Source organism: Alnus glutinosa, chromosome 3, assembly GCF_958979055.1.
Source record: "Alnus glutinosa chromosome 3, dhAlnGlut1.1, whole genome shotgun sequence".
NCBI lineage: Eukaryota > Viridiplantae > Streptophyta > Magnoliopsida > Fagales > Betulaceae > Alnus > Alnus glutinosa.
Window position 1 is genome coordinate 1915568 of NC_084888.1, and position 26007 is coordinate 1941574.

Genomic DNA, 26007 nt, shown 5'->3' on the forward strand with positions numbered 1-26007 from the left:
AAGGTGATCGGCACCAATTGCAGGATCCCTTGTAATTCGAGCAACTGGCGATCCGAATTGGTAATTGGGTTGGGTTGACGTCTAGAGAAAGGGAAACTCTTTTCCTTGGTTTGTGTACATGATTCCGAGGGGAAATATTTGTTATCGTCAGAGTACACAGGCTCGTGAATTAGGCTAGCCCAAACTCCACTGGGCCAGCAAGAATATCTAAATTTGCTCTGATTCAAAGCAGCCCAATCTGTTCATCTTCCTTTTATTTGTTGTACGCTACAGTTTTCGGCAAAAACTATGCACTTTCATTGTGAAATAAGTTGGTAAACCGATTCATCTGATCTGAATGCCCAATAAAATATTAAATTACCGCATATCTCAAAAATTTGTAATATAAATGGTGAGTTAACATGATATGAGAGTTGTTGGGAATAATTCTACTTCAAGTTGAATTTGGGTAGTAGTCTTAATCCGAGTTCCATAAGAACTCTTTAAAGAATTTGGCCAACAATCCAACTCCCAGTTGAATGGAAATTGGACTCTTAAAATAAATTAAACCCTAGGCATTCCTATTTTAAGTGAGAATAGTAAACTTAATTCAGGTTTGGCTCCACCTCTTTGCATATAAATAGATTCATACCCAAATATAAACGACAGACTGAATATTTCCCGTACCAACAAGAGTTAAAGATCTTAAATTTGAACATTGTTTCCATATAAGGTACAAGCCCCCACGAATTATCTTAAACTAGATGTCAACATGAAAATGTTTATCCATATCCACCTTCAATATATATATATATATATGATTCTTACGTAGGCCTGCATGCTACTCTTAACTTTTGACTAAAATGTTGTTGCCAAGTATTGTAATCTATTTAATGTTCATTTTCATTCTTTGTCATTACCTAACTCTTATAATTTCCTCCAAAATTTATCATTACTCTTCTTTTTTTTTTTCTTTTTTTTTTTATATAGATATCATTACTCTTCTTTTAATTAACTCTTATTTCACTCTATCCTAATGCATCAAGAGTACTTTATTAAGGGATTGAATTTGAACCCTGAGGTCCATTTTGTCAAGGACGGAGGAATGTTATCTTGCTCTCTTCTTTCTGTCTTCTTGTGGTATAGTGTTCAAAAAATGCCAAAACTCGTCTCCTATACCACCTGAACCTGCATGATATTTACGGCATAATGATGTTAATTCCGGAAAAGGCCAGGACACCCATTTGCAACATTAATTTCTTGTGTCCTTGCTCACCCAATATATATTCCTCCTTTTTTTTTGTTTGTCCCTCACCCTTGGACGATTTAATGTCCTCTCTGCACCATGAATTGAATGGACGAGTCCCCACTTGTTGGCCATATTGGAATTCTCTGCAATTCTCTTGCCCAGACCACAAAAGACAATTGTGAGCCGCTCATGAGAAAACCGGATTAGGATTGTCCCTAGTTATTTACTCGAATTTGAAAAAATTTAGATAAGTAATTGTGAGAGACTACTTATGAGACTTATTTGACCAAATAAAAGTTGAATCATCCAACCATTTATCTGGTCAAATAAAATCCATAAATAATCTCTTACAATTGACTGTTTGAATTTAAGAACAAATAATTATAAACGACCAAATAAGTGAGCCCACACAATACCCTCACATGTCACAATTATAAAGAATTCCAGTTGCTAGTTGCCCAACTTGCCCACTTGCCTAAAAGGACTTCTGAGTTTTGAGTGCTAGAAAAACTTGAACCGTCTTTAGGATTCATAGGTAGAATAGGTCTTTGAGTGCTTCTCTTTTTCTCGATCATTTGCAGGACAGATGGGCCTCTCTTTTCCATTTGCTATCAAAACCACCGTTCATTCACGTTGGGAATAATAAATGTAGATGATTTAAATTATCCAAACAAATCCCTAATTTTTATTGCTTAGTAAAGAAAGGAATATTGGAACTTAAAGGCAAAGATAGCTTAATCCTGAAGGCTGATCATCAGGTGTCCTCCAATTCTTCATGTGTGAAAATAACCACCTAAAAATTAATAATGACTGCACCGTAAAAGGAAATTGGTGGCTGTTTACAAATTATTATTATTATTTTTAATTATTTGCTTAACAAACTGGCTAATATATTTTCAGCATTTTTCAAATTAAAACCAATTAATAACCACAAAAACCTTTTATTTTATTTTATTTTCTTTTCTTTTCTTCTGTAATTATCTGGGGCCTTTTAAGCTTGGACACCCAACGACAGCTGGAGTAGTCAAAGGGGCTCTACTTCCAAGGTCTTGTAAGCCAATCGTAGGCACGATGGAAAAATGAGAGGGACATGTGATTGAATGGCGACGGAGGTATGGCCAAAATTATGAGCTATTCTATGTGAAAATGATATTGCAATAATTCATGCATCCATACAAATGTGGAATTAAGGACCCTATCCCTATTGGCTATTGCAACGAAGTAGAAGACAGGGAAGCTTCCTTCCAGTCACTTCTCTTCTTCAATGCCCACTTTTTTTTTTTTTTTTTTTTTTTTTTTTTGAACAATTCTTCAATGTCCACTTTAAATATTAGGGAAAGAACAACAGAACTGAGGGTCCATACCCACTACAATGAACTGCTCAATAGCTCTTTATTGTTATTGTACATGATAATAATAATGAATAATTTAAAATTAAAAAGAAGAGATAGTAATAAATAAATAAAACACAGATTTATTTAATTTGACAATGTGCTTATATTTACAAAAGTGAGACTATATTTCAGTATATAATTTAAGATTACATCATAATATATTTATAAAGAAACCTTAATTGTACGGACGTATTTTAAAAATTTTTAAAATACTTTGTACCGTACCTGAGATTACTACTTTTTATACTAAGAGAATATAAATTACTTGTTTTAACACCATTCAAACAGGTATTCGAAAAAATGAAAATCGAACAACTCAGACAGAATAAGACCGCGCCTGATTGATCATGGTCAATATAGCTCAAAAATAAATAATAAAAAATGGTCATGGGTCAATATGGTATAGAATAATAGAAATTCGAAACCCTTTTCACACTTCTAGTCTTCTACGAATTCCATGATTAATTACCTACGTAGCATCCAAAGATTCTCTCCTGTGGGCAAATTGTTCAGCCAAAAGAATAGTTGAATGGACCAACGCACGAGAAGCTATGAAGATCACCAACTTGCACATATAATGATGGGTTGGGAATGACAAGCTCCCGCCAGGCGGGACCATGGGCATTCCCACTTGTTTATCACATGTATATACCATGCATATACTAGGAAACCAACCAGTAACCACACGTGCTTTTCTGTTTCTTTTTTACTTCAGGTAACTCTTTCTTCCTTCCAATCGAGTAATCAATATTGGATTCCACCAGCCGGGGCCTTCAAAATTTAAAATCACCTTTAACCCTTCAAACCAACCAACGGACAGACATTTTAATCAAAATTAATAGACTGAATTTGAAGAATTTTGGACAAAAACTTTGTCCCACATTCACTAATTTACTTCTTACTATAATATTTGAATATGATATTCTTTCTTTAACATTATTACCGCACTAGTTGTCCGACCAATATCTCTTAAAATTTGAATAGAAATCGAAAGAAATAAGAGTAAAATACGGTTTTTAGGATATACGAGCAGATATATCCCGTATCTTAAACAGTTCATAGATTTGCTCGGCGATCCTGAGACCGACATCTCCCGCTCTCAACATATCCAACATCCACTCTACTCATGCCCTACTGTCCTCGTTCAACCCTCTCCGGAAAGTTCCAAATCAACCACTCTCTAAACCATCCAAAATACAGCCCAAAAGGAAATTGCATGTCCCATTACAACCACCTATAGTTGAGCCATAATGACCAGCTAGCTCTCACATATCATTAAAAACCATCATTTTCCCATGATAAACAGGCCCATAGTATACGTGTATAGGCAACGATAATTGAGAAGCCAACCAGGGGACAAACAGCTTTACCCAATAGCCTTCAAAACCTAGACCTAAAAAGTTATGACTCTTATGAACATACATCTCTCATTAGCAGTTAGCACCATTATTACTATAATAATCATTGCACGCCTCAACGCTTGTTACAGCTGTAAAGACTCGATCTAATCCAAATCAAACCACACACCGCGTTGTTTAGCCTCCTTGTGTGCTGCCAAATTCCACATCCTACTATTCCGCATATATGGTATGCAGTGCCAAAGATAAGTAGTTGGCCGCATTTATTAAGAATGAATTTAAATTCTAAGTGAATGAAAATATTAGAATATTATCAAACAATTAAAAATTGTCATTTCTTATTATTTAAGATAAATGATAATTTATCCAACAAGCTAGCTTACCCCCAACCCGAATTTGAGGGGAAATTTTGGCCATCTCGTTAATGACACACATATCATACGTATTTCTTGGAGCGATCCATATCCTGGGCAGTTTATATAAAACCCAAAAATGCCATAAGTTGAAAATGACGTTTGATGATGTTCTTTATGTACTCACACTTCTAGTCCTTTTTTTTTTTTTTGGTTGTTGTTGAAGCCTTCTATACTCTTTTATCTCTTAATTAAGACATGGAAGTCTTATCTCTTAACACATTATTTGAGAGACAGCGTACGCAGCATTCTATGATAATTGTTTGCATCTTTCTCGACTATATATGGAACGAGATTTTAGGGTTTCAAAATCTTAAATCGAAAGAAAACGATCATTGATATATCGTTCATCAATCAGCAATCAGCAATCATCAATCATTCATCATTCATCATTCATCATTCATCATTCATCATTGTGTTTATGTAAAATTAATTGCCCATCAACCTAAATAAGGGCAAAATTGGAACACGACCCCTAAATGGGTGACAGGCCAAAAGTAAACGCTCAAAGCATTCACAGAAACAGCTCTACAACTTAAAAAAAGAACCCCAAATCATTACAGTATATACACCGCTAACCACGAAGCACCTCTACTCAGGTATTGCACTCAACATTGCCGAAAACTTTATAGCACCACCACCATTCCTTCCCCTTCTCAACCCAGCACCGCCACCTCCGGCGGTGGCTCCTCTGGCAGATCTCCCCTCCTCGCCGGAAAAAATCGCCGGAGACCCCGCTCTCCGGCGACACCCACATTTGTCACCCCCACTTCTCGTCAAAGCCGAGCTGGCTTTCACGGCCAATGCAGCCATTTCCTCTGGCTGTAGTGGGTGCCTGAGCTTACTCAATGGCAAAGCAAAATACAGCTGACCCGGTTGAAGCTCCTCGTTGTCGTTCACGGCCGATACGACGTCGTCGAAGTCCATCTCGTCGGAGTTACAGATAAAACACGTTGGATTCTTCTGCAACAGATAGGAAACCTTAACCGGGTACGAGAATTCCTGTAGCCGACCGTCATGTAGGATCAGCTTGGCCGTGGCCACGTCCGTCGAACTGGACGAATTGCAATTACCCATTTCGCCTACGATTCCGATTTTTCTGTGAGATTATCGGACAACACCGTTGATGGAGGATTTCGGAATCGGAGAGGAGCTGAAGCGTAAAGAGCCTGTGGAGGTGGTGCATATATAGACCTGGTGGACTGCCTCGTTATTTGAACCCTTGTGCCATGTCAGATTTGTCGTTTAGTACAAGCAAAAGCTTGAGTATATGTATATAATTATAGTCCCTGAAATTGGGTTAAGTTCGTTTTCTGTCCTTGAATTTCAACTCCTTTCAATTTTGATCCTTCAAAAATTTAAATAGTAGCTATTAGCAAATAAAGAGAGAAGGTGACATGTTAATAATATATATATATATAACATTTGAACAATTTTTTAAAAATTTTGTTTATTATATAAAAAAATATTACAAAGTATATACAACATTGATTAACAAATTTTTTATAGTGATTGGATAAAAATATAATAATATTGTATGATTTTATAGTCTTATTTATAGATGAATATGACTCAAAGTAAAAAAAAAAAAAATAAAAATAAAATAAAAATAAAAAATAAAAATAAAAATTATATGTAAAAATGGAAGAGAGAGGTTAAACAATAATTTTTTTTTTTTTCTTTTAACAGAAAAAGTAACTAATACATGTCATGGCATGTCAATGAAAAATATATAACATTGTAGAGTTTTATAATAAAATGAAATATATAAGACAATATCGGAAATAAAGAAAAAAAAAAAAAAAGATAACAATTTTGAAATAATTCAGTCTTAAAACCCTACGTCCAACACAAAAGGTAACACGCAATTTTATGTCTAAAAATTATATATTATGCTATATTGGCCTTCTTATTTGCTATATATATCAATAATTTCATATCTAAGATGAAGTTCACTAAAAAAAAAAAAAAAAATCAGATATACCTAATAAAAAGAAGATAATATAAAATGTTATTTGGTCTCCATTTGTCATATCAGCCATTTTACGATCTTTAATTGGCGAGATAAAAGGATTAGAATGTTTTCATATAAATCTTTTGGGGATTAAATGAAAATTGTATGAATTTCAGGGCACAAATCCGAGTTGGACATAATTTCAGGGTAAAAAAAAGAAACGGATGCAAAGTTTTCGATCAGTGGGAAGGGCTCGCCAGGCTGTAAGTTGGTAGTGACAGGTTGTTCGTGTTTTGCTCATTAGTCATGAGTGTGTCTTCCAACTGTTGCCCTCGTTTCAAAATGAATATTACGGATACAGGGACTGGCCGGGGCTTTGTATTTTCAGAAATATTCCACACACTTCTATTTTTATATTTGTGGGGATTTTTGAAATTATTATTAAATTTATAATCGATTATTATTGTTTTGATAATGTAATGAATTATTATTAAATTTGCAAATTTAATAATAATGTAGCATGTACCGTCTCTTGTGGTCCGAATTTTCACTGTAAAATTACTGTGTGCATTGCACGGGTGTGTTTTTTTTATGTGTACATAGATCTTTGACCGTTGATGAGAGGACGGGACCAGGTGATGAAAAGTGGAACAAAGGGCTATATATGTCTATGTGATTGTATTAATAGGGGCTGTACCTAATACCGCACTATCTCGAACGGTGGATCTTCTATTTATGACATGTGATGCAATGTAGGCTATGATAAAGCCGAAAAACAGTATTGGATATTAAGAAAAAAGCTTATCATGGTAGGCCACTGGTGCATGACAAGAGCTTGGACTCTTCTATGAGCTAAGACGATAAATTTGTTTGGCCCTTTTTTAGCCTTTTCAATTTATGATTTTTTTGGCCAATTTAAATGAATTTTTAATGAAGAACATTATTATTTTTTTCTTTCATTTTATTATAATATGAGTAATGGGTCTATTCTTCACTCCTATTATCATATTGTTTTAATGAAACATTAAAAATTATTTAAAATACGTTATATTAACTAATATAAAGTGAATATGATAAAAAAGTAACATTACCCTTAAAATGTATAAAGGAATTTTAATGTAACGTATGTGGCAGATGAAAATGTTACATTTGAAAATAAAAGTGACGGAAGAACTTATTTCAAACATGTGCAATATTTACCATAATAAGGTGTCATTACCGTAGTGGTTAGAATGGATATTTGTAACAAACGAACGGTAATGAAAATGTTCTACAATTAGGTCAGGGGCAGTTAATTTGTTAAATTCAGATTTGAAATCTTTCATGCACTATTGCTGAGTCGATAGTTGATAATATCACCAAATAATGGGTCTATAATCTAAGTCGATAATATAAAATAAATGTCACAAAACACCGTAACACATACAAAGAAAAAAGGTGGCGCGGCTATCACCACCTTAACATATCCTTTAAGGTGGCAAAACAACCAAGCCATATATATATATATATTAGATTGATGTATCAATTCACAATTGGTTAAATTGATAATTTATATTTTATGCTTAGAGTAATGATTAAATACCACCCTCTATGTGGCAAAGTAGTAAAAAATTGTGTCTTTAGGTAGTGTTCAATCATTACTCTTATGCTTAATCATTAATTAATGCTATATGCCACAAATATTTTAAAAATATCTTATTAAGCTGATGCAAGGTTTATTGTCCTAGTATAATCCCTTTATTTAAAAAAAAAAAAATTAATAAATACTAGACCTTACCACAACAATTTTATATATAAAATATTTGTGCAATATACAGTATTACTCTTAATTATTTTACTAATTATAAATTATCATGCCAATTTGCAAAGTGCATTTTTTTTTCTTTTCATATATACTCATATTCATATATCTTGGCTGCAACATATTTGGGGATATGAATAAACAAAACTCTTCTGCAATATATACTAATGCCAAAAAAAAAAAAAAAAAAAAAAAAACATGTTGGCGACAAGACTCATCTACAGACAAGCAACTATGGCATTGGCAGTGCAAGAGGGTTTGGACGGAGGGTGACTAAAAAATGAGAAGACGATGACGTGGTTTTGAAGAAAATGGAGGGTAGCAGAGCAGGGGATGATATGAGGCTTAGGAAGAGAGACGTGGCAGGGTGTAGGAGTCCAGGGCGCTCCGCTGCAAGGCATGAGAAAGGCCACGTGGAAGCAGAGAAGGTCTGAAGAAGGGGAAGGTTCCCTTGGAAAATGTAAAAAGTTCCCCCCAACAATCCGACAAGGGCTGGCGTAAGGTGATCTGAGTCTGCTGCCCTGTCCTTTCTCTATGCTTTTCCATCACTCCTTCCTTTTGTATTCTTTATTCAAATTAGATTCCAAAATGTGGCCATGGATGCAATTTTTCTATTCTTTTCTTTTTGCTCTTCTTCCCTATCTATTTTCTTTCTTCTTTTTTCTTAAGCTAATGTACTTTTATTTGCGAAAGATTATGGACTTGAACTATTATGATTAAAAAAGGGACACATTTTTTCTTCAAATTAGTTTAAATAAATTCTTTTAACTTAGCCTTTTATATTGATATTTGTCTTTAAAACGTGTGAGAATCACGTGTTCTAATAACAAAATTTTTAATAAAATTGTACATGATAATCTTATACCTGAGAACAAATATCAGTTTAACAGGCTTCAACTCAATTTAAAAAAGAATTGTATCCTTAAAAGAGCATAAAATGTCATTAGGCTTCCTAAAAGCATCCACAATGGCTAGTTTATTTTGAATTTTTGTGTAAAATGGTTAATCAAATCCCTAAAAGAACATCTTAATCCGATTCTCCACCGTAATATAATTTGCATTTAATTTATGGTGCTTAGATCAAATCCATTTTAAATGCCCTGAAAGCACTTATAATTATAAATTATACCATTGGGACAAACAAAGGAATAAGTAATTAAGAAGCAATATTGTCTATTCAAGAAGTAACTCCTTTTAATCGCTTCACAATCATTTATGGAAGAAAATTAAACACTAGAAAGAAGTGTACACTTTTGATTAATTTTGATTATAGTACATAAACATGTGCATAACCCATGCTTTGTTGGAAAGATTTGATGTTGTTTATACTAACTAACCAAAGCTAATTGATAAAGATTAAAGAGGAAAGGACCACCCCAACCCCAAGCCTTTCCTTGAAGCTTCTTCAGCCCTTCCCTTTCCCACTCAATCCTAAAGACTCGTGCATGTAGATGCAATCATGCAGATTTTGACAATCAGGTCTGAGCACCAAGGCTTTGGGTTTTTTCATATATTATATTCTCTCTCTCTCTCTCTCTCTCTCTCTCTCTCTCTCTCTCTCTTATACAAAAAAAAAGAAAAAAGAAAAAAAAAGACTTCTTTAATAAATGATTTTCCTGTACTGACCTTTTTCTTGTCCTTTGCTTTTCAGCTTTTCCCCTCTCCTTCCTTTTTTTTTTTTGACGAAAAAATAATTAAATTTATTTCTGCAGCTTTTTGAGTCTTTGAGTCAATCTACCGCCTTTGGGTTGTCTTTACAGACTCTTTAGTAATTATATATATATATATTTGGTATTAGGTTTGATTGATTGTGAAGTTTAGTTTATAAAAAGAGGATCGGGCTGTGGATCACCTAGCTAAGCAAAAAGAAAATTACCAAAGTGGTGCCAACTCGTGGCTAGCGAGGGAGCCCCCACGATCAAATTGTATTTTGATTGAGAAAGAAGGAGAAAATGGAATGAAGAGGGTTCTTGAGAGAGAGAGAGAGAGAGAGAGAGGGTACTACTTGAGCTTCTATTTATTGTTTTGGAGATCGAGAATGTTCATTTTAAAGTGTCGTGTTCGTGAAACATGTTATGTGGATGCTTGCCACATGACAGGCCGAGAGCAAGCTATTTGGTTATTGCTAATTGCTATGTAGTAAACTGTTTGAATGGGTCTTTAATATTAGGGGCCTCTAATCTTGAGCACAATGCTAATTTATTGTACTAATAGAAAGTGGAGGTGTATTAATTGAAAGAACTCTATAAAGATTTCCAATATATATAAAGTTAATCAATTGGATTATATATTTCGGTCCCTGGGTACATTTATATATATGATAAATATGATAATAGAAGTGGGCAGAGTTTATAATGTTGAAGGATTTGACATTTGTTGGCTAAATCAATTGGATTGAGAAGGAGATACAGTTGGCAACTAAACATGAATAAACCTCAACAACCGGCAAAAACACATTAGAAGCACAATTGTGTCGATTTTATAGGGGATTGATTAGACAAAACCTTGATCAAGAGAATCCGATCTAAAATAAATCAAATAGATTTCCAATCTTAATTTAGACGACAAATTCTTTTTGGCATCTTTGATAAGAACAAAGGTTAGTACCATGAAAGTTCCTAGCTTCTTCTAGCTGTGCACTTTAATTTGCATGGCCCCTCAAGAACACTCTTCCATGCTCAAAATTCAACGAATGTAATCATATTTATATGCTTAACAAACGCATTCCATGTTATAAAAGCGTTGGATATATCATATCAAGTGTTGGATATATACATTCATCATTGGAATTTGGATCTATGGAGTTCACCCACATATCTGATTCACATGAGCCTGTAATTTTGAAAAATAGAAGGATATATATATATTAAAAAAAAAAAAAAAAAAAGACCGTACTTTCAACTCCCTTATCCTAATTAAAGAATGAAAAGCTTATTAATTTGCTTGGGTCTCTGCTTTGCAAAATTCCACGTACAATGAAGAAAATCTAAAAGAAAGGAGACCTTGTAGGTGTCCCTTTTCGACTTCTTTTGCGAAAAGAGTCGTCGGTGGGTGTCCCTTCTCTACTTGCTTTGCCAAAAGATTGATCACCCTCGGTTCTTGCACGTACATCTTCATCGGAATCATCTACCACTGAATAATTCCTCCTCCTCTTGGCCTGCAAACAAAATTAATTATTTCTGCCAATGAGAAACTCGAACCAAAGATTAAAAAATAAAAAATAATAATAATAAAAATCTTACTTCTACTTTGCATGCGATTGAACAAAATAATTTCCTCGGCAAACGAGACTTGGACGACTCCAGTTCATATCCACATGTTTCACACCCGTAAGCAGCTTTAGCACGAGATATATTATGCGATTTCTCTTGCTTCTGATGAAGAAATACTATATCTTTAGAATTAATGACAAAACTGTGTATATCGGAGACATCAAAGAATGCTCCAATGTCTCTAATCCGAACCGCAGTCTGATATGAAGCTCTGTAAACCTTTTTTTTTTTTAAAAGAAAAAAAAAAAAAAAAAAAAGTCAAGAATTATCATGATGAGTAGAAGAAATATATATAACTAAGATTTAAAAAAGAAAAGAAAAGAAAATTAAAGCTCAAATTACTTTGATAATTTTGTGACCTTCATGCTCGCCAACCATGGCTTCAGTACAAGTCTCACACAATGATTTGCCAGGACAATCTCTGCAGAAAGAGGTACAACGTTTAAGGTGTTCCTTGCATGTGTTATAGAATTCGGCTTCTAACATGGGCATCACCCAGGGTGGAAGCGTTGCCATAGTTAATTGACGTCGTAATTTGATTGTTTTCACTAATTAATGCATGATCTTATAACACATTTATATAGATTAGGGTTTCTATCCAATCCTGTTTAGAATTGGGAGGCTCGAGCTAATTAATTGGACATATATATACTACGAATCCTACCTGTAGAATGACTCCTAAACCGAATAAGGCGAGGAAATCCTAACTTAATTAATTACTTACTAGTATATTTGATCTATATTTCTGTATAATATTTGAAACACTATCAATTATTAACCAAACATGACTTTGCAGGGCAGTAGGATCCACTACGTAACTGTTGAGGATGCCGCAGCTAGCAAGAGAAAAGAAACGACAAAACATGATTATTTAAAAAGGGAAAATTAATATAAATTAGACGCACTGTTTACACATAAAAATCTCATATCCCTGCATCAATAATCCTTTTTTTTTTTTTTTTTTAAGATACCAAGATCACATTAGAGCACTAGCAACATATTTCCAACTATTTTCTCTAAATTTAGGGAACAAAATTACTTTTTGCTTCCCTATAAAAAAATACCCCACAATAGATTCTCTTACATTTCCCTATATCAATTAAATATTATTTTTTTACTCTTATTTTATTCTTTTTCTCTATTTCCTACTTTTTCTCTCTTTCCTATATCAATTAATTATACTTCTTTTATATTAAAATAATACATAGGGAAGGAATAGTAGACATGTATACATAGGGAATTACTATTCATTCCCAACCCCTCATCTAAATATAGGGTATCTGCTGTAGGAGGTTTTTTTATGTTTTTCATAAATTTTTTCCTAAATATAGGAAAATAAACCAATATAAGGTAACTGCTACTAGTGCTCTTATATTAAAATTGGGCTGACGGACATAGAAAGAACGGCAAATACATAAAAATAAACTTAAGAACGAAAGTATGCAGTGACAATGCTTCTGAAGATGCGGGCCAAAGATTTCGACCCTTGCATCAATAATCTGTTAGTATTTTGATTGAATGTTACCCTTCATATTCTAACCAAATTTTTCCTATGCCTTATTAGTATAAATGAACAAGGGTTTCGATGATGTCTTGATAGGACATGGTCAAGTTATGGCTCAATTAGATTTGAGAGATTGCTTACAATCCCACCGTTTAAGCCCCTTATGTGCAGTTTGCAGTAGGCAAGTTACGTTCAAATAAAGTAGCTACTCTAGTCACCCCCTTTGCCTTTCTAATTATAAAATAAAAAAAAAATAAAAATTTGGATGAATAAGTTTTCCATGAATTGAGGGACATATGCAAAAATAATTGAGAAATGATCTTTTTACATCTTATTTTTAAATCAACCCCAGATAACCAACTTCCAAAGGAATTACTGGAGAGACTAGGAGAAATATTTACAACAATTGCAAGATCTCTTTCTGGGATGATAAGTCTGAAGCCTAACCAAATCGGATTTTGTTGAAACTTAGATCTGGATTTGAGAAATCTAAAAGATTAAAGGGGTTCTTCGGAAAGGTGTCAAGGGATCGTGGATCTGCTATAAAAGATCCATAGTAGTGGTGGCACGTGTAGCTCATGCACTAAAGGAGACGCGTGTGGTACCTTCGTTGGGAAGGAGCCATATGGTGGAAGAGAACAAACCAGTAAAGATAAAGAAGAGGCGCGTGGATGACAAAGGTCAAAGGATGGTTGCATATCATATTTTCAAAACCCCAAGAAAAAAGACAAAACATAAGAACAGGAGCCTATTCCTTACATTATGAGGAAACCTACTCAGTCCTTTTAAATTCAGAGGGAACCTAGACCTTTTAGATTCAGAGAGAACTTAGACATTTTCAAACACAAGGTTTGTGATTAATTCTGCTTACTTTTTATTAATCACTTGCGCATATAAATAAGAGAATTACAAAGACAGAGAACAAGAAATGAATTCTTATATCTACCCTAAAATAAACTCCTAATACAAATAAACTACTTAGAGATAACTCTAACTCTAACTTGGAGAAACCTACAACTAAATAACTTCTGCACGTGCTACAAATAATTAAAAACTCCGACTTAAAATGATAACTATAACTATCATTCTTTAATTAAGCTAGGACTATTATAAGATACAACAAAAATAACTATAAGAGTTTTATAGGATACGTGCTTGTGAGTCATGCCAAGGTCTTCGAGCTGCTTTAGAATTCTACTTTCATATCACGGAGACATCAAGGTTGGGGGAGGGGAGGGAAGGGGAGGAGGGAAGCACGGAGCAGGTGGAGGGTGTTTTGTTTTTCTAGAGCATTTGAGAGAGGGCGTTCTTTTATACAAAAAAAGCCTACTGTACCCAGTAATGGGCCTATTTGTGGCCTGCTACGGATGGGGTTCAGAGCGCACACTTTATTTCAAATAGTCCTCACCAAGACCTGCTGCATAATTTTATTTCTAGAAATTAAAAGTTTAATACTAGTGTTTTTCTCTAAGGAACCCTTTATTGTACAAAATAGATTAGAGATTACTCAAATACAAACCATAATGCAAACCAATTCGCTACCTGTGAACATGTCTGCTTTCTCCAACCAAGAGAAACGAAAATTCATTGGCTGAAAAATTTCCCATCACTAAACCCAACAAATATGGTTGAATTCTTATGCTTTTCACCAACCAAACTCTATAAAAAACATAGTCCATTCACCTTATGATCATCACAGCTTTTCCCATGTTCCCACAGACAGAGAGAGAGAGAGAGAGAGAGTGATCTGGTTAGTAATCCATAGCACCCATAGAGTAACACAAGAATTGGGATCAAAGTTCATTCACCTTATGATCATCACAGCTTTTCCCATGTTCCCAGAGAGAAAAAAATGTTATCTGGTTAGTAATCCATAGCACCCACAGAGTAACACACAAGAATTGGGATCAAATTTGAACACAGAGATGGGTACTGAAGAATTATAAGCCAAACCCACAAAAGGGTTCAATCAAAACACAATCTTGAAGCTCAAGATACAACGAAATTGGGGATTACCAGATGGAAGTGTAGCTTTAGAACTCAACGTCCAAGCACATGGAGAGAAGGGATAAAGAGGAGAAGACAGTCTGACCCGACTGCAGAGCCGAGCTGGCGCTGGTGCCCAATGCCCTGGCCGCTCGCCCAAGCTATTATTGCTTGCATGCAAGGCCTCGCCAAACATAATCAGAAGGACAATTATCGTAAGATTTTACAATTGATAGAAGGGGAAAGAAAAGGTGAAAGAACCTTGGAGTGTGAATTTACTTTCTCATAACTTGATACAACGGAAAATCGGCACAGCGCTAGATTTCCTCTACATCCAAATATGCACTTGAAAGGCTACATGAATATCCAAAAGACTTCAAATGATCTGTTAATTGATCAAGTATGGAGTATATACCGCTTGAGCTTTCATGTCTCTTGTCATTAACCAGAAATTCATAAACGCAGCCATCCATTTCAATGAAGCTAATTGCTCTACACTTTTTGATCCCATGGTCATTCATTAGTTTCCTTATCTTCTTCACATCTTCCCATCTTTCAGCTTCACAGTATATGTTTGAGAGAAGCACATAAAGCCCCGAACTCTGTGGCTCCATCACCAACAGCTGCTTTAGGATTTGCTTTGCAACCTCAATATTGCCACAGGTCCTACAAGCACCGAGCAAGGCACCCCAAACCACAACATCAGGCTTCATAGGCATTCCTCCTATCAACCTAATTGCTTCTTCTAGGAGCCCTGATCGCCCAAGAAGATCAACTACGCAAGCATAGTGCTCAATTTCATGTGATAGCCTGTAAATGGAACTCATTTTGTCAAAGTAATATCTCCCAAAATCAACAAGACCACTGTGACTACAAGCAGAAAGCAATCCTGTGAAAGTGATCTCATCCGGCCAAACTCCACAGGCTTGCATCTTTTCAAAGAGGTCAATAGCCTCCAAGCCACATCCATGCAGTGCCAGGGCCCCAATAATAACATTCCAGGACACTAAATTCTGTTCTGGCATCTCGTAAAAGATATCCATGGCAATTCTAAGGGCACCGCACTTTGCATACATGTCTATGAGGGAGTTATATAGAGTAACACTAGGTTTTAAATTACTGCACATGTAACTATGGATCTTCTTTCCCATGATCAGATCCCCGATATGGCTACAGGCTGAAAAAATGCTAATTAAGGTAGCCTCATCCGGCACCACCCTCAAATCACACATCTTGTGGAAGAGATCCAAAGCTTCCCTACAAAAACCCTCTTGGACATAAGACGAAATCATTGAATTCCAAGAAACCACATTTTTCACAGGCATGCTATCAAAAATTTGTTGAGCGTATTGAGTGAGCCCATGTCTACCGTATGCAGTAACCATGGAAGTCCATGAGACGACATTTTTTTCAGGCATGTGATCAAAAACTATTTTAGCTGAATGCAAATGCCCACACTTAGCATACATATCCAAAAGAGCATTTCTCACGATTAGATCAACCTTAATTCCCATAATCACAATATAGAGATGCAGACATCTTCCCAGATCCAAATCACAACCTTGTGAACAAACAGAAAGTAAACTAACTAAAGTGAACTCGTCAGGATCCATCCCCAATTTTCTCATCCCCTGAAACAACAGAAAGGCTTCCTTGCGACAACCCATTCTAGAATAGCCACCAATCATCGAATTCCATGAGACCAAAGTCTTTTCTAAAATCTCATCAAACACCTTCCAGGCACATTGAATAAACCTAGAAACAAAATACACGCTAATAAGTGCGTTTTGCACGCAAACTTGAGACCCAATTCCTAGTTTAATGGCTTGACCATGAACAAGCACAGCTTCCCAATACGCAGATTTTCGAGCGCAAGCCTTAAGAACAAAAGGAAGAGTAAACTCGTTCGGCGAATGCCCTGAACCAATCATTCTACTGTAGAGCAAAATTGCCCTTATTGGATCATCACTATTTGCGTAACCCCTTATCAAACTATTGTACATAAATTTATTGGGTTCTGGCATTTGCTCGAACATGAGGCGTGCGTATACGAGACTGCCTGTGTCGGCAACAGCACAGAAAGAAATTAATTTTCCGAGCGTGAGGGTCTCGTGGGTTAGGCCATGGAGGATGATCTGGGCATGGAGTAGCTTGAGTTCTCTCATGGATGAGCATCTCTCTAGGAGGTGGTGGAGGTTTTGGTGAGTGGGAGACTTGAATCTGTGGGTCAAAGTGGTGGATAGAAAGTGGAAATGGAATAGGGAGTGTTTAAGGCGGGAACCAACGGTCGAGTATTTGAGAGCGAAGGACATGATCGTTGGGCATTTGGTTTGAACTGTGGAAGGGAATGGTTTGTCACGGTTTTTGTTTAAGTGCTATGTGGACAACTGTGCCGTTTCTTAAAATACTTATTCTTGAAATTTTAATTATTAATTTCCAATTTACATAATTCAAATTTTAACATTTTGTTAATTCATTGTATTTCATTTATTGATAAATATTAATACGAGAAAATCTCAACCATTCAATTTAAAAATTAATAATTAAAATTTTAAGAATTTCAAAACAGAATTATTTTAAAAATATAGAAACATTGATTCTATTATGTATAAAATGGATACAAATAATAAAGTTGATAATTTTTTTTGCAAGATACGCGAATTCGATACGAAATTAGTAAGTTATGGTGGAAGATTTAACCTGTTTAAATAAATGGGTCGACTTATAATTAACCTATATAGTTTTAGGGAATAACTTCAATCCAGTCATGGCAGAAACTAGGCATTTTTTGCCTTCCAATGAGAAGTTGACATGTAAGCTTGGAAAAAACACCCGATGGATTTCTTCAACATATGCTAAAATGAGATCCGACCAGAAAAAATGAGCATACCGGTCGGATCTCTATCAGTCGCCGGTGGTCAAGGTGAGAGAAAGAGAGATCTGGCTGGAAACCCATACACATTGCCCGGATCTCTCTCTGTTGCAGGTGGTCGGGGTTGGGTCAGGGTGCGAGAAAGAGAGATCCGGCCGGAAACCCACGAATACTAGCCGAATCTCTCTCTGTCGCAGGTGGTCGGGGTGAGAGAAAGAGAGATCCGGGCAGAAATCCACGCAAGCCGGCCAGATCTCTCTCTGTCGCAGGTGGTCGGTGTTGGGTCGGGGTGAGAGAAAGAGAGATCCGACCGGAAACCCACGCACGCCGGCCGGATCGCTTTCTGTCACAGGTGGGCGGGGTTTGGTCGGGGTGAGACAAAGAGATCGGGCCGGAAACCCACGCACGCCAGCCGGATCTCTCTCTGTCGTACGAGGTCAGGGTTGGGTCGAGGTCGAGAGCGTTGGATCTCTCTTTCCCTCGCCGAATCTCTCTTTGTCGTCGGGGGTCCAGCTTGGGCAATGCCATGGTAAGGCGAACGGGTTTTTCTTACTTGATGGTGCAGGTCGTGGGGTACTTCAGCAATATTTCAATTTTTTTGGTTTTAGCTGACATGTCGACTGATTATTGGTGGGCATAAACCTATTGTTTTCTGTCATGACCGTATAGAATAGAATGGACACTTATAGTTTTATACCCATGTCTCGATACGACCTGAATCCAATAAGTGACATTTTTTTTATACGACTTTCAAACCCAATACTAAATTAGCGGATTAGGGTTGAGGAATTAAATGAGTCGAATTAAGGTTTACCTATATAATCTTATACACATGCTTTAACACGACTTGAGCACCCCTAACAAATAACACTATTTTAATTTGTTGAAAATAGTTAATTTTCGCGTTCTTAATTTTACCAACATATACCTTTTTGGTTGGTAAAAACTAAACTGTACTGTGTTCCTTAATGGAGCTAAGTGTTACTTGTTGGGATCCAAAGGATTGACTTATCACGTCCTACTAAATAAAGCAGAAGAGATATCTTCCCAACATATATTCTTGACCTTTTCAAGTTATGCCTAATTGTATGGTTAGCGTTACTTCACTACTATTTTGTTTTTTGGTTAGATTGTCTTATCAGTGAGACACTACAAACTGCGCCACAATCAAAAGTTTCATATAGAGAATGCATAATATTAGATATTTAATTCAATCAAAGTTCTACTTTGACATGTTTATTCCAATCTTTTCTGGTCACAATCCACTCCCTGCATAAATGCTTTCAGGACATATAAATTCCTAGCCAATGTTGTCATGCTGTTCAAGTTTCAAATCTTACTGAAAAGGAAGAGCTTTACATCTCTTTCCCATTATTCTAATTGGAAACACAAATGAAAAAAGAGGCTTTGCAAGACCTTACTTATTATTAGGCTGTAGAAAATATCAAATTTATAATGACCCAACTGTATCATATTTGATATTTCTGTATATATGAAACACAATCAATGAACAAAATTTGACTTTGGTAAACATCGACTTTCTCACTATTTACCCATTTCATTTCTACGTTGGCAACCTCCAGCCAGAATTTTACAAAGAAGGAAGAAGCCAAAGATTGAACAGAGATGAAGCCAATGAAAGGAACCAAGACAGGAAAGCCATTGCGGTGGACAACTGATATCTACTACATAACTTAGCAGGGCAATAGTATCCACCGGAATCAAGCAGGAGGTCTGTCACACTAGCTGCTGAGGATGCCGCGGCTAGCAAGAGAAACGACAAAACCTGTGATAGAACAAAACATTCTGTTCCTTTTAAGCAGTTGAAAAGGATGATATCATAAAGCTCTAATTAGTTGAAAATCATACGTACCAAATCTCCTGCAATGATGACCAACATTATTCTTGGTTGACGAGGTAAACATCTAATGAAGACAGAGTATGCATCCACCACTAATAATGTCAGGCTCCATGGAATTACCAAGCCCATGACTGTCACCAAATAGCTGTAAAATCAGCATGAGCAATAACAAAAGTTAAAGATATGAACTAAAAAAATCCTCTGACTTGACACCCTTTACTTTTATAGCACACTGCTGCATCTTCACAGCAACATAGACAGAATATATGATATAACATCTCATAAATAATTGAAAATGGCACCATGTGATCTTGCAATTGATGAATAAGATAATGCAACCAATTTGGTAAATCAACTAAGCCTCCCAAAGGCATGACTTATTAAACAGTCATTAGAGATGATATGTGCCAAATTACCTACTTCTTAATTCCAAAATCCTACGACATTCACGGAATTTACAGTTATGCCACATCCAGAGGACATCGAAGATATATTTAGTAAGGAAGATCAAATGGAAACTTACCCCCTCCCCCGAGGTCAAAAGAAAAAGTAAAACAGATCTTTAGAACCGCCTTTCTATCTTTCTTCTAGTGTCTTATGCTCTCCTTATATCATTCTCCCTCTTTAACTCAAGTAAAGCTTAGAGACTAAATCTACCATGAGATAAAAAAAAAAAAAAGAGTAGGACAATATTAGTCATCACAATTTGAACACACTCTTTACTTATAAAAAATAGAAAAACTAACAATTTGAATGAACTCCTAAGAAATATTCCATGCTCTTTTAATAATTCATCCTTACTCAAAATCCCTTGCATCTGCAACAAAGAATGACCTCGAATGTAGCCTGGTATTGATGTTGAAACTTAATTTGCTTTATGATGGAATGGGTTATTTTCCATATGACATTTTACCTCATTAAACATTCTTCTTTGTCTGGAGTTAATTGATAAAGAAGACACTTCTTAATTGACCAGTTTTCACATGCCCAAGATATTTAGAAAGTAAAATTAATATAAATTACATGCAGTGCTTACACATAAAACTCTCATATCCCCCCACCAATTTATGGAAAAGCAATGTACTACTAGTATTTTGATTGAATGTTACCATCTAGGAATACTTCATTCTAACCAAGTTTTCCATGAGATTGCAGCACATACACAAACATAATAACCTCTTGCCTTCTTTTCTCTTCATGCCAACACTTTCGAGATCGTAAACAATGTTATTAAAAAATTAAATGCTCCAAACATTAAGTCCCATCTATCTAAGAGTCTTTGTAGTAGAGACTTAGAAACTTTCAAACTTTGACCATAAATCCATGGTTTTCTTGTTATCAGAAATAGTGATAGATCCTATATGACTAGGCAGATGTGAGTATTAAGATGAGCTTTTATGCCAAACTCTTCAAAAATATTGAGCGAACTACTTGAACAAACATGCAAACTCTTTATTTCAAATAGTCCTCACCAAGACCTGCTGCATATTTTTTTTTTGGATGAATACCTGCCTGCATAATTTTATTTCTAGAAATAAAAGTTTATTACTAGTCTCTTACTCTGAGAAACCCTTTATGACCTAATATATCTTGTGGCAAGTATGAATCAAAGAGTATATGAAATAGATTAGAGATTACTCAAATACAAACCAGAATGCAAATGATTCACAAGCTCTCTATACACTGAAGTGCTATTTCAATGTCAAACCTTGAAGTGTGAGGTGTCGAAGTTAAGTCATTTTGAACCCTTTATTCAATAGTGTTCAGACCATCGTTCCCAAAAATACGTACCACCCATTCACCTCTTCAATTTACAACTTTCATTAACTCAAATTAACTAAACTAAGCCTTAGTCACAGTTGGTAATTTTCATAGGCATTAGAAGATGCAAAAAGTGAGAATTGATAAACATTGGCACACAATCCAGCACATAACATGAATATATAGTATACACAGGCAGACCCTAGAAATTCTTCTAACTCACTGCTCCTTCTCTTGACTAATACCCTAGTCAGCTAAATTCCCGCAAAATGAGCCAACATCCATAACAGATCTCAACAAAAGAGAAGTAAATCTAAAACCCATTACCCTAAAGCTCTTCTCTTCACCTAATAGATTCCAAAAAGTCTTAAAATTCATGTACTTTTTATTAATTCCTTCGCTACCTGTATACATGTCAGCTTCCTCCAACCAAGAAAAACCAAAATTCACCCATCACCAAACCCTACAAATATGGATGAATTCTCATGTTTTTCACAAACCAAGCTCTATAACAAACATAGTTCATTCACCTTATCATCATCACAGCTTTTCCCATGTTCCCACAGAGGGGAAAAAAGAAGAAGAAGTTCTGGGTAGCAATCCATAGCACCCACAGGGTAACACACAAGAATTGGGATCAAGTTTTTTTTTTTTTTTTTGATGCTGAATTGGGATCAAGTTTGAACACAAAGAGATGGGTACTGAAGAATTATAAGCCAAACCCGCAAAAAGGGTTCAATCAAAACACAATCTTGAAGCTCAAGGTAAAAGGAAATTGGGGATTACCAGAAGGCAGTGTAGCTGTAGAACTCAACGTCCAAGCACATGAAGAGAAGGGAGGCGGAGGAGAAGACAGTCTGACCCAACCGCAGAGCCAAGCTGGCGCTGGTGCCCAATGCCCCTGGCAGCTCGTCCATGCTATTATTGCTTGCATGCAAGGCCTCGTCATAGTCAACTCCAATTCTCAGCGGCTCTAGCCATGCCTCTCAGGAATTCTCATGTACCAGAGAGAATGTACCAGGTGGGAAATGAATATAAAAGCTGAAAAGTAAATGTGGGAATGGGAATGGAATTACAAGTATTTATGGTAGTTTTCAGGGAAGAGAAATGGGAATTTGAATAAATGGCAAATGCGTTTGTGTGACGGAAAAGGAATTCCGAGAAAGGAAAATAAGGGAAAGAGGGTCAAAGTGACGTAACGTAATGGTGCGCGGCTGCTTGGCATCTTTCTAGTTTCTCCTTCCTAAGTGGATTTGCTTTTCTCCGGCAGGGCTTTGATTTGGATTGTCATTTTATTTTCTTAACTTTTTACTAATTTTGATTTGTTATTGAAAAATGCTTTTTTTTTTTTTACATCTCTTCTTGTACATACTACTTTTATTTTTCGGATAAAAAATTTTCATCAGAAAAATAATTTAAAATTAAATAAAATTATTTCGACATTTTTCCTCATTTACAGGTCCTAATTCAAGTACTCACAACAAATAAAACAAAAACAAACAAACTTCTTTTCTCCCATCAAAAAAAAAAAAAAAAACTTGTTTTCTAATTTGGTCCCCCAAAAAGAATGAACTGGCCTCCAAGGAATTTAAACAATTTTGAAAAAATACAATAATATCTCTTATGAAATAGGGTTTTTTTTTTTTTTTTTTTTTTTTTTTTTTTTTTTTTTTTTTTTTTTTTTTTTTTTCTTTTTGAACCCAACTCTTATGAAATGATTAAGTTTACTAATATTAAGTAAGCTTTATAAAAGCCCCATTCATATTTGTTGGAAATAAATCTATCCTAATTTTACTTGCATAACAAGTTAACTTAAGCATCAGAGTATCTCCGGTCCTCCCAAGAATCAATAGATCTGATGACACTTTCTCTACTTTGCAAGTAGTCCATCACCGGTTAAGCTATAAAAAAAATACATCAACAATTTTCACTATATTTATAAAAGTTACATGTTAAAAAAGACTTAACTAAAAACCTGAAACAAATTAAATAATACTATTGTTTGTTCCCATTTAATCATGAATTTTGAGCACTTGAAAATTGTACCAAAGTGGAATATCGGGTCGGTTAGGCAATTCAAATGCCAACCAACACTGTGATAAACGAAATCGATTTAGGTTCAGTTTCAATTATCAGTGGAGATTAATGGTAGGAAACGGTGGAAGAAGGACAAAAATAAATAAATAAATAAATATTCAATTACTCAAATTTAGAGTTATTCTTTACAGTACAAACCATTGCCCATACGGCCATACCTCGATGACACATTAAATGAGTATTATGGAGAGAAAAACACATGTAGACTTTGATTTCCTATGGTGCCTAATTGAATCCATTTTCCTTTTTTTATTTTTTTTTTTTTTTTTTTTTTTTTTTTGCTTAATAGGATGAATATTGAAGCTGTCTAGAATGTACAAGAAAATAGATTACATTTTTATTTTATTATTTTTAACTTTATTGACGATACAGTGCTAATCAATCTTTGACTAGGCTTTTTTTTTTTTTTTTAAATAATAATAATAATAATAATAATTAAGAAATTAATAAGGATTGATTCATACTAACCCATCAACAAAGTGGAATAGTAATTACATAAGAACAAAGTTTTTAGCGTTACTCATTTGAAAGCCAAACAATTTTACTAATTAAATTTGAATGGTAAGTCCGTAAAGTACGTGCCTCTTCAACCAAAGTTAAATTCATAGCATTTTTTTTTAACATTTTTATTGCTGGGTTATTCATACGTACGGCACGGATCATAATAAACAAAATATACATCATATTCAATTATTCAAAGATCTTTTTTATAGCTCTAGTCTTTTTCAACGTGGATGCATAATTTCATTATTATAACTAATTTTCAACTCTCTCGTGCATTCCCTTAAAAAAAAAAAAAAAGAAAGAAAATAAACTCTCTCGCACATACCTATTTAATTTCTTTCTACCCTTTTGTTATTATTTTTTGCTGTTGGTGTATCAATTCAACTCTCTTGTATATTATAATTTATACCATTCTTTTATTCTGTTTCCAATTAATTACATAAAAGAGTTCATGGTTCAATTGGCCGGCTAAACAAATGAAATAGACTCAGCTAGATGTGCTAATTTTAGTGCACACCGCATAGTCAATTGGGCCGTCCCCTATTATTTTTATTAAGATTAAAAGTGGCAAAAAAAAAAAAAAAGGGGGGAGGGGAGGGGGGTTGTTTGAAAAATAAAGAAATAAATGAATCGGATATTTCATAGTTCATTTACAATTAAGGTTATGCGGCAGTAAAAATCAAACATTGAACTTCTTTTTTTTTACAGAGCTTTTGTTGATTAAAATTGTGATTTTTACTGTCATGTCATCTCAGTTGCATAGATGGAGATTCGAAAGTTGTTTCTGCTTTTCTTGACCAAGAGGCTCGCTTTGATTGGCATATGAAACTTGTTGTCTAGAAGGCTCGTCAGCTTTTGTGTTTGATTCCAAATTGGATATTTCGTAAAGTTCATCCCAATGTCAATTGCTTGCATTATGCATATAATCTCACTAGCTGACTCGTTTCTTTTAAATTGGGTTGAATAAATTTCTTCCGATTTAATCTATTAAATTGACACATGTTCAAAATATATGTGAAAAGTACTTGCATTTTTAATAAAGTGTATAATTAAAAACATGTTAATTAATTTAATGAACTTAATTAACTGAATAAAAGAGAATTCCTATGATGATCGAACGTGGGCTAGCTGTTCTTAATTACTATTAGGAAAAGACGTAAAGTGTGTGATCAATTTTAAGCCATCAAAGTAGGGAAAGCATTTAGACTAAAGGGATATGAAATGTCTACCACACAAATTCCCACTTCAGAGACATTTATTTATAAAATCTACTTCACCCTGTGAATCGAAGCATCAGATCCTTACCAAGCTCTCCAACGCATCCTATGGAACCCATGTTCTAAAAATTGGATTCGGATTTCGTGCAATAAGGCTTTCCATGTCTGATTTAGACTAGATTTTTTTTTTCTCCATATAAAATCACAAAGATTGAGAATCCGACTCATTTACAAGTAAATGGATCTTTATTTGTTTAACGAACAAATTAGTGAAAGTGGTGGATGATCTTTCAAAGTTTTGATACATTTTCCAATATTTTGCTTCCTTCTTTTTTCACATGATTTTTTTTTTTTTACTATGTTTTTTTTTTTTTTTTTAAAGAATGAGTAAAACTATATATCGACAAAAATAATCAACTGTACAACAAAAGACTTACAACCCAAACAACAGAAAACAAAACTACTAGAAAACCTTTAAGAATATCTATGCTACACTCATGGAACTAAACCGAAAACACCCAAAAAAAAACAGCCCTACCCACAATGGAACAACTAACTCAAAATACAAGTATCAATGTTCCATTTGTGACAAAGAATAATATTCTCCATAGTTTTTGGGAATTTGCCCTTTCCAAAAACTCTACACCGAATTGCCCAAAAAATTTGCTTCAAAACCTGCTCTTTAGTGAGAAGTTGTCCACCAACTTTTAACTCATTTCGGGCTCGCCATATCCAATACACAGCAGAGCTCAAGATAAGTCTACAAATTGTCCCCATCAAACTCT

General features: G+C 34.9%; 3 protein-coding genes across 4 annotated transcripts; all 3 read right to left on the reverse strand.

Moving 5' to 3' along the window:
* Positions 1-4778: 4778 nt before the first annotated feature.
* Positions 4779-5572, reverse strand: LOC133864090 (uncharacterized). Its single transcript, XM_062300299.1, has one exon. It carries the CDS (start codon positions 5468-5470, stop codon positions 4985-4987), a length of 486 nt encoding a protein of 161 aa, XP_062156283.1. The 5' UTR covers positions 5471-5572; the 3' UTR covers positions 4779-4984.
* A 5469-nt stretch (positions 5573-11041) lies between these two features.
* Positions 11042-17262, reverse strand: LOC133864348 (pentatricopeptide repeat-containing protein At2g29760, chloroplastic-like). The gene is made up of 4 exons (XM_062300646.1): positions 14467-17262; positions 11763-11841; positions 11391-11639; positions 11042-11305 (listed from the first exon to the last, which is right to left on the reverse strand). The coding sequence occupies exon 1, from the start codon at positions 17220-17222 to the stop codon at positions 15228-15230; it is 1995 nt and encodes a 664-aa protein (XP_062156630.1). The 5' UTR covers positions 17223-17262; the 3' UTR covers positions 11042-11305; positions 11391-11639; positions 11763-11841; positions 14467-15227.
* A 1926-nt stretch (positions 17263-19188) lies between these two features.
* On the reverse strand, positions 19189-22591 carry LOC133863965 (CASP-like protein 5C1). 2 transcript variants are annotated; one of them, XM_062300138.1, is made up of 3 exons: positions 22191-22591; positions 19656-19774; positions 19189-19568 (listed from the first exon to the last, which is right to left on the reverse strand). In XM_062300138.1, the coding sequence occupies exons 1-3, from the start codon at positions 22351-22353 to the stop codon at positions 19374-19376; spliced, it is 477 nt and encodes a 158-aa protein (XP_062156122.1). In that variant the 5' UTR covers positions 22354-22591; the 3' UTR covers positions 19189-19373. The 2 variants fall into 2 exon arrangements, with proteins under 2 accessions (XP_062156122.1, XP_062156123.1); XM_062300139.1 differs by having other exon boundaries at positions 19656-19788; positions 22191-22588.
* Positions 22592-26007: the final 3416 nt, after the last annotated feature.

Excerpts from the sequence above, each read along its gene's own strand:
- LOC133863965 (XM_062300138.1), bottom strand. The coding sequence starts at position 22,353 with ATGACGAGGCCTTGCATGCAAGCAATAATAGCATGGACGAGCTGCCAG. Across the intron at positions 19,775-22,190 it reads TACAGCTACACTGCCTTCTG|TCATGGGCTTGGTAATTCCA; the intron begins GTAATCCCCAAT and ends ATTTGGTGACAG. Across the intron at positions 19,569-19,655 it reads TCATCATTGCAGGAGATTTG|GTTTTGTCGTTTCTCTTGCT; the intron begins GTACGTATGATT and ends GTTCTATCACAG.
- LOC133864348 (XM_062300646.1), bottom strand. The coding sequence starts at position 17,222 with ATGTCCTTCGCTCTCAAATACTCGACCGTTGGTTCCCGCCTTAAACAC.
- LOC133864090 (XM_062300299.1), bottom strand. The coding sequence starts at position 5,470 with ATGGGTAATTGCAATTCGTCCAGTTCGACGGACGTGGCCACGGCCAAG.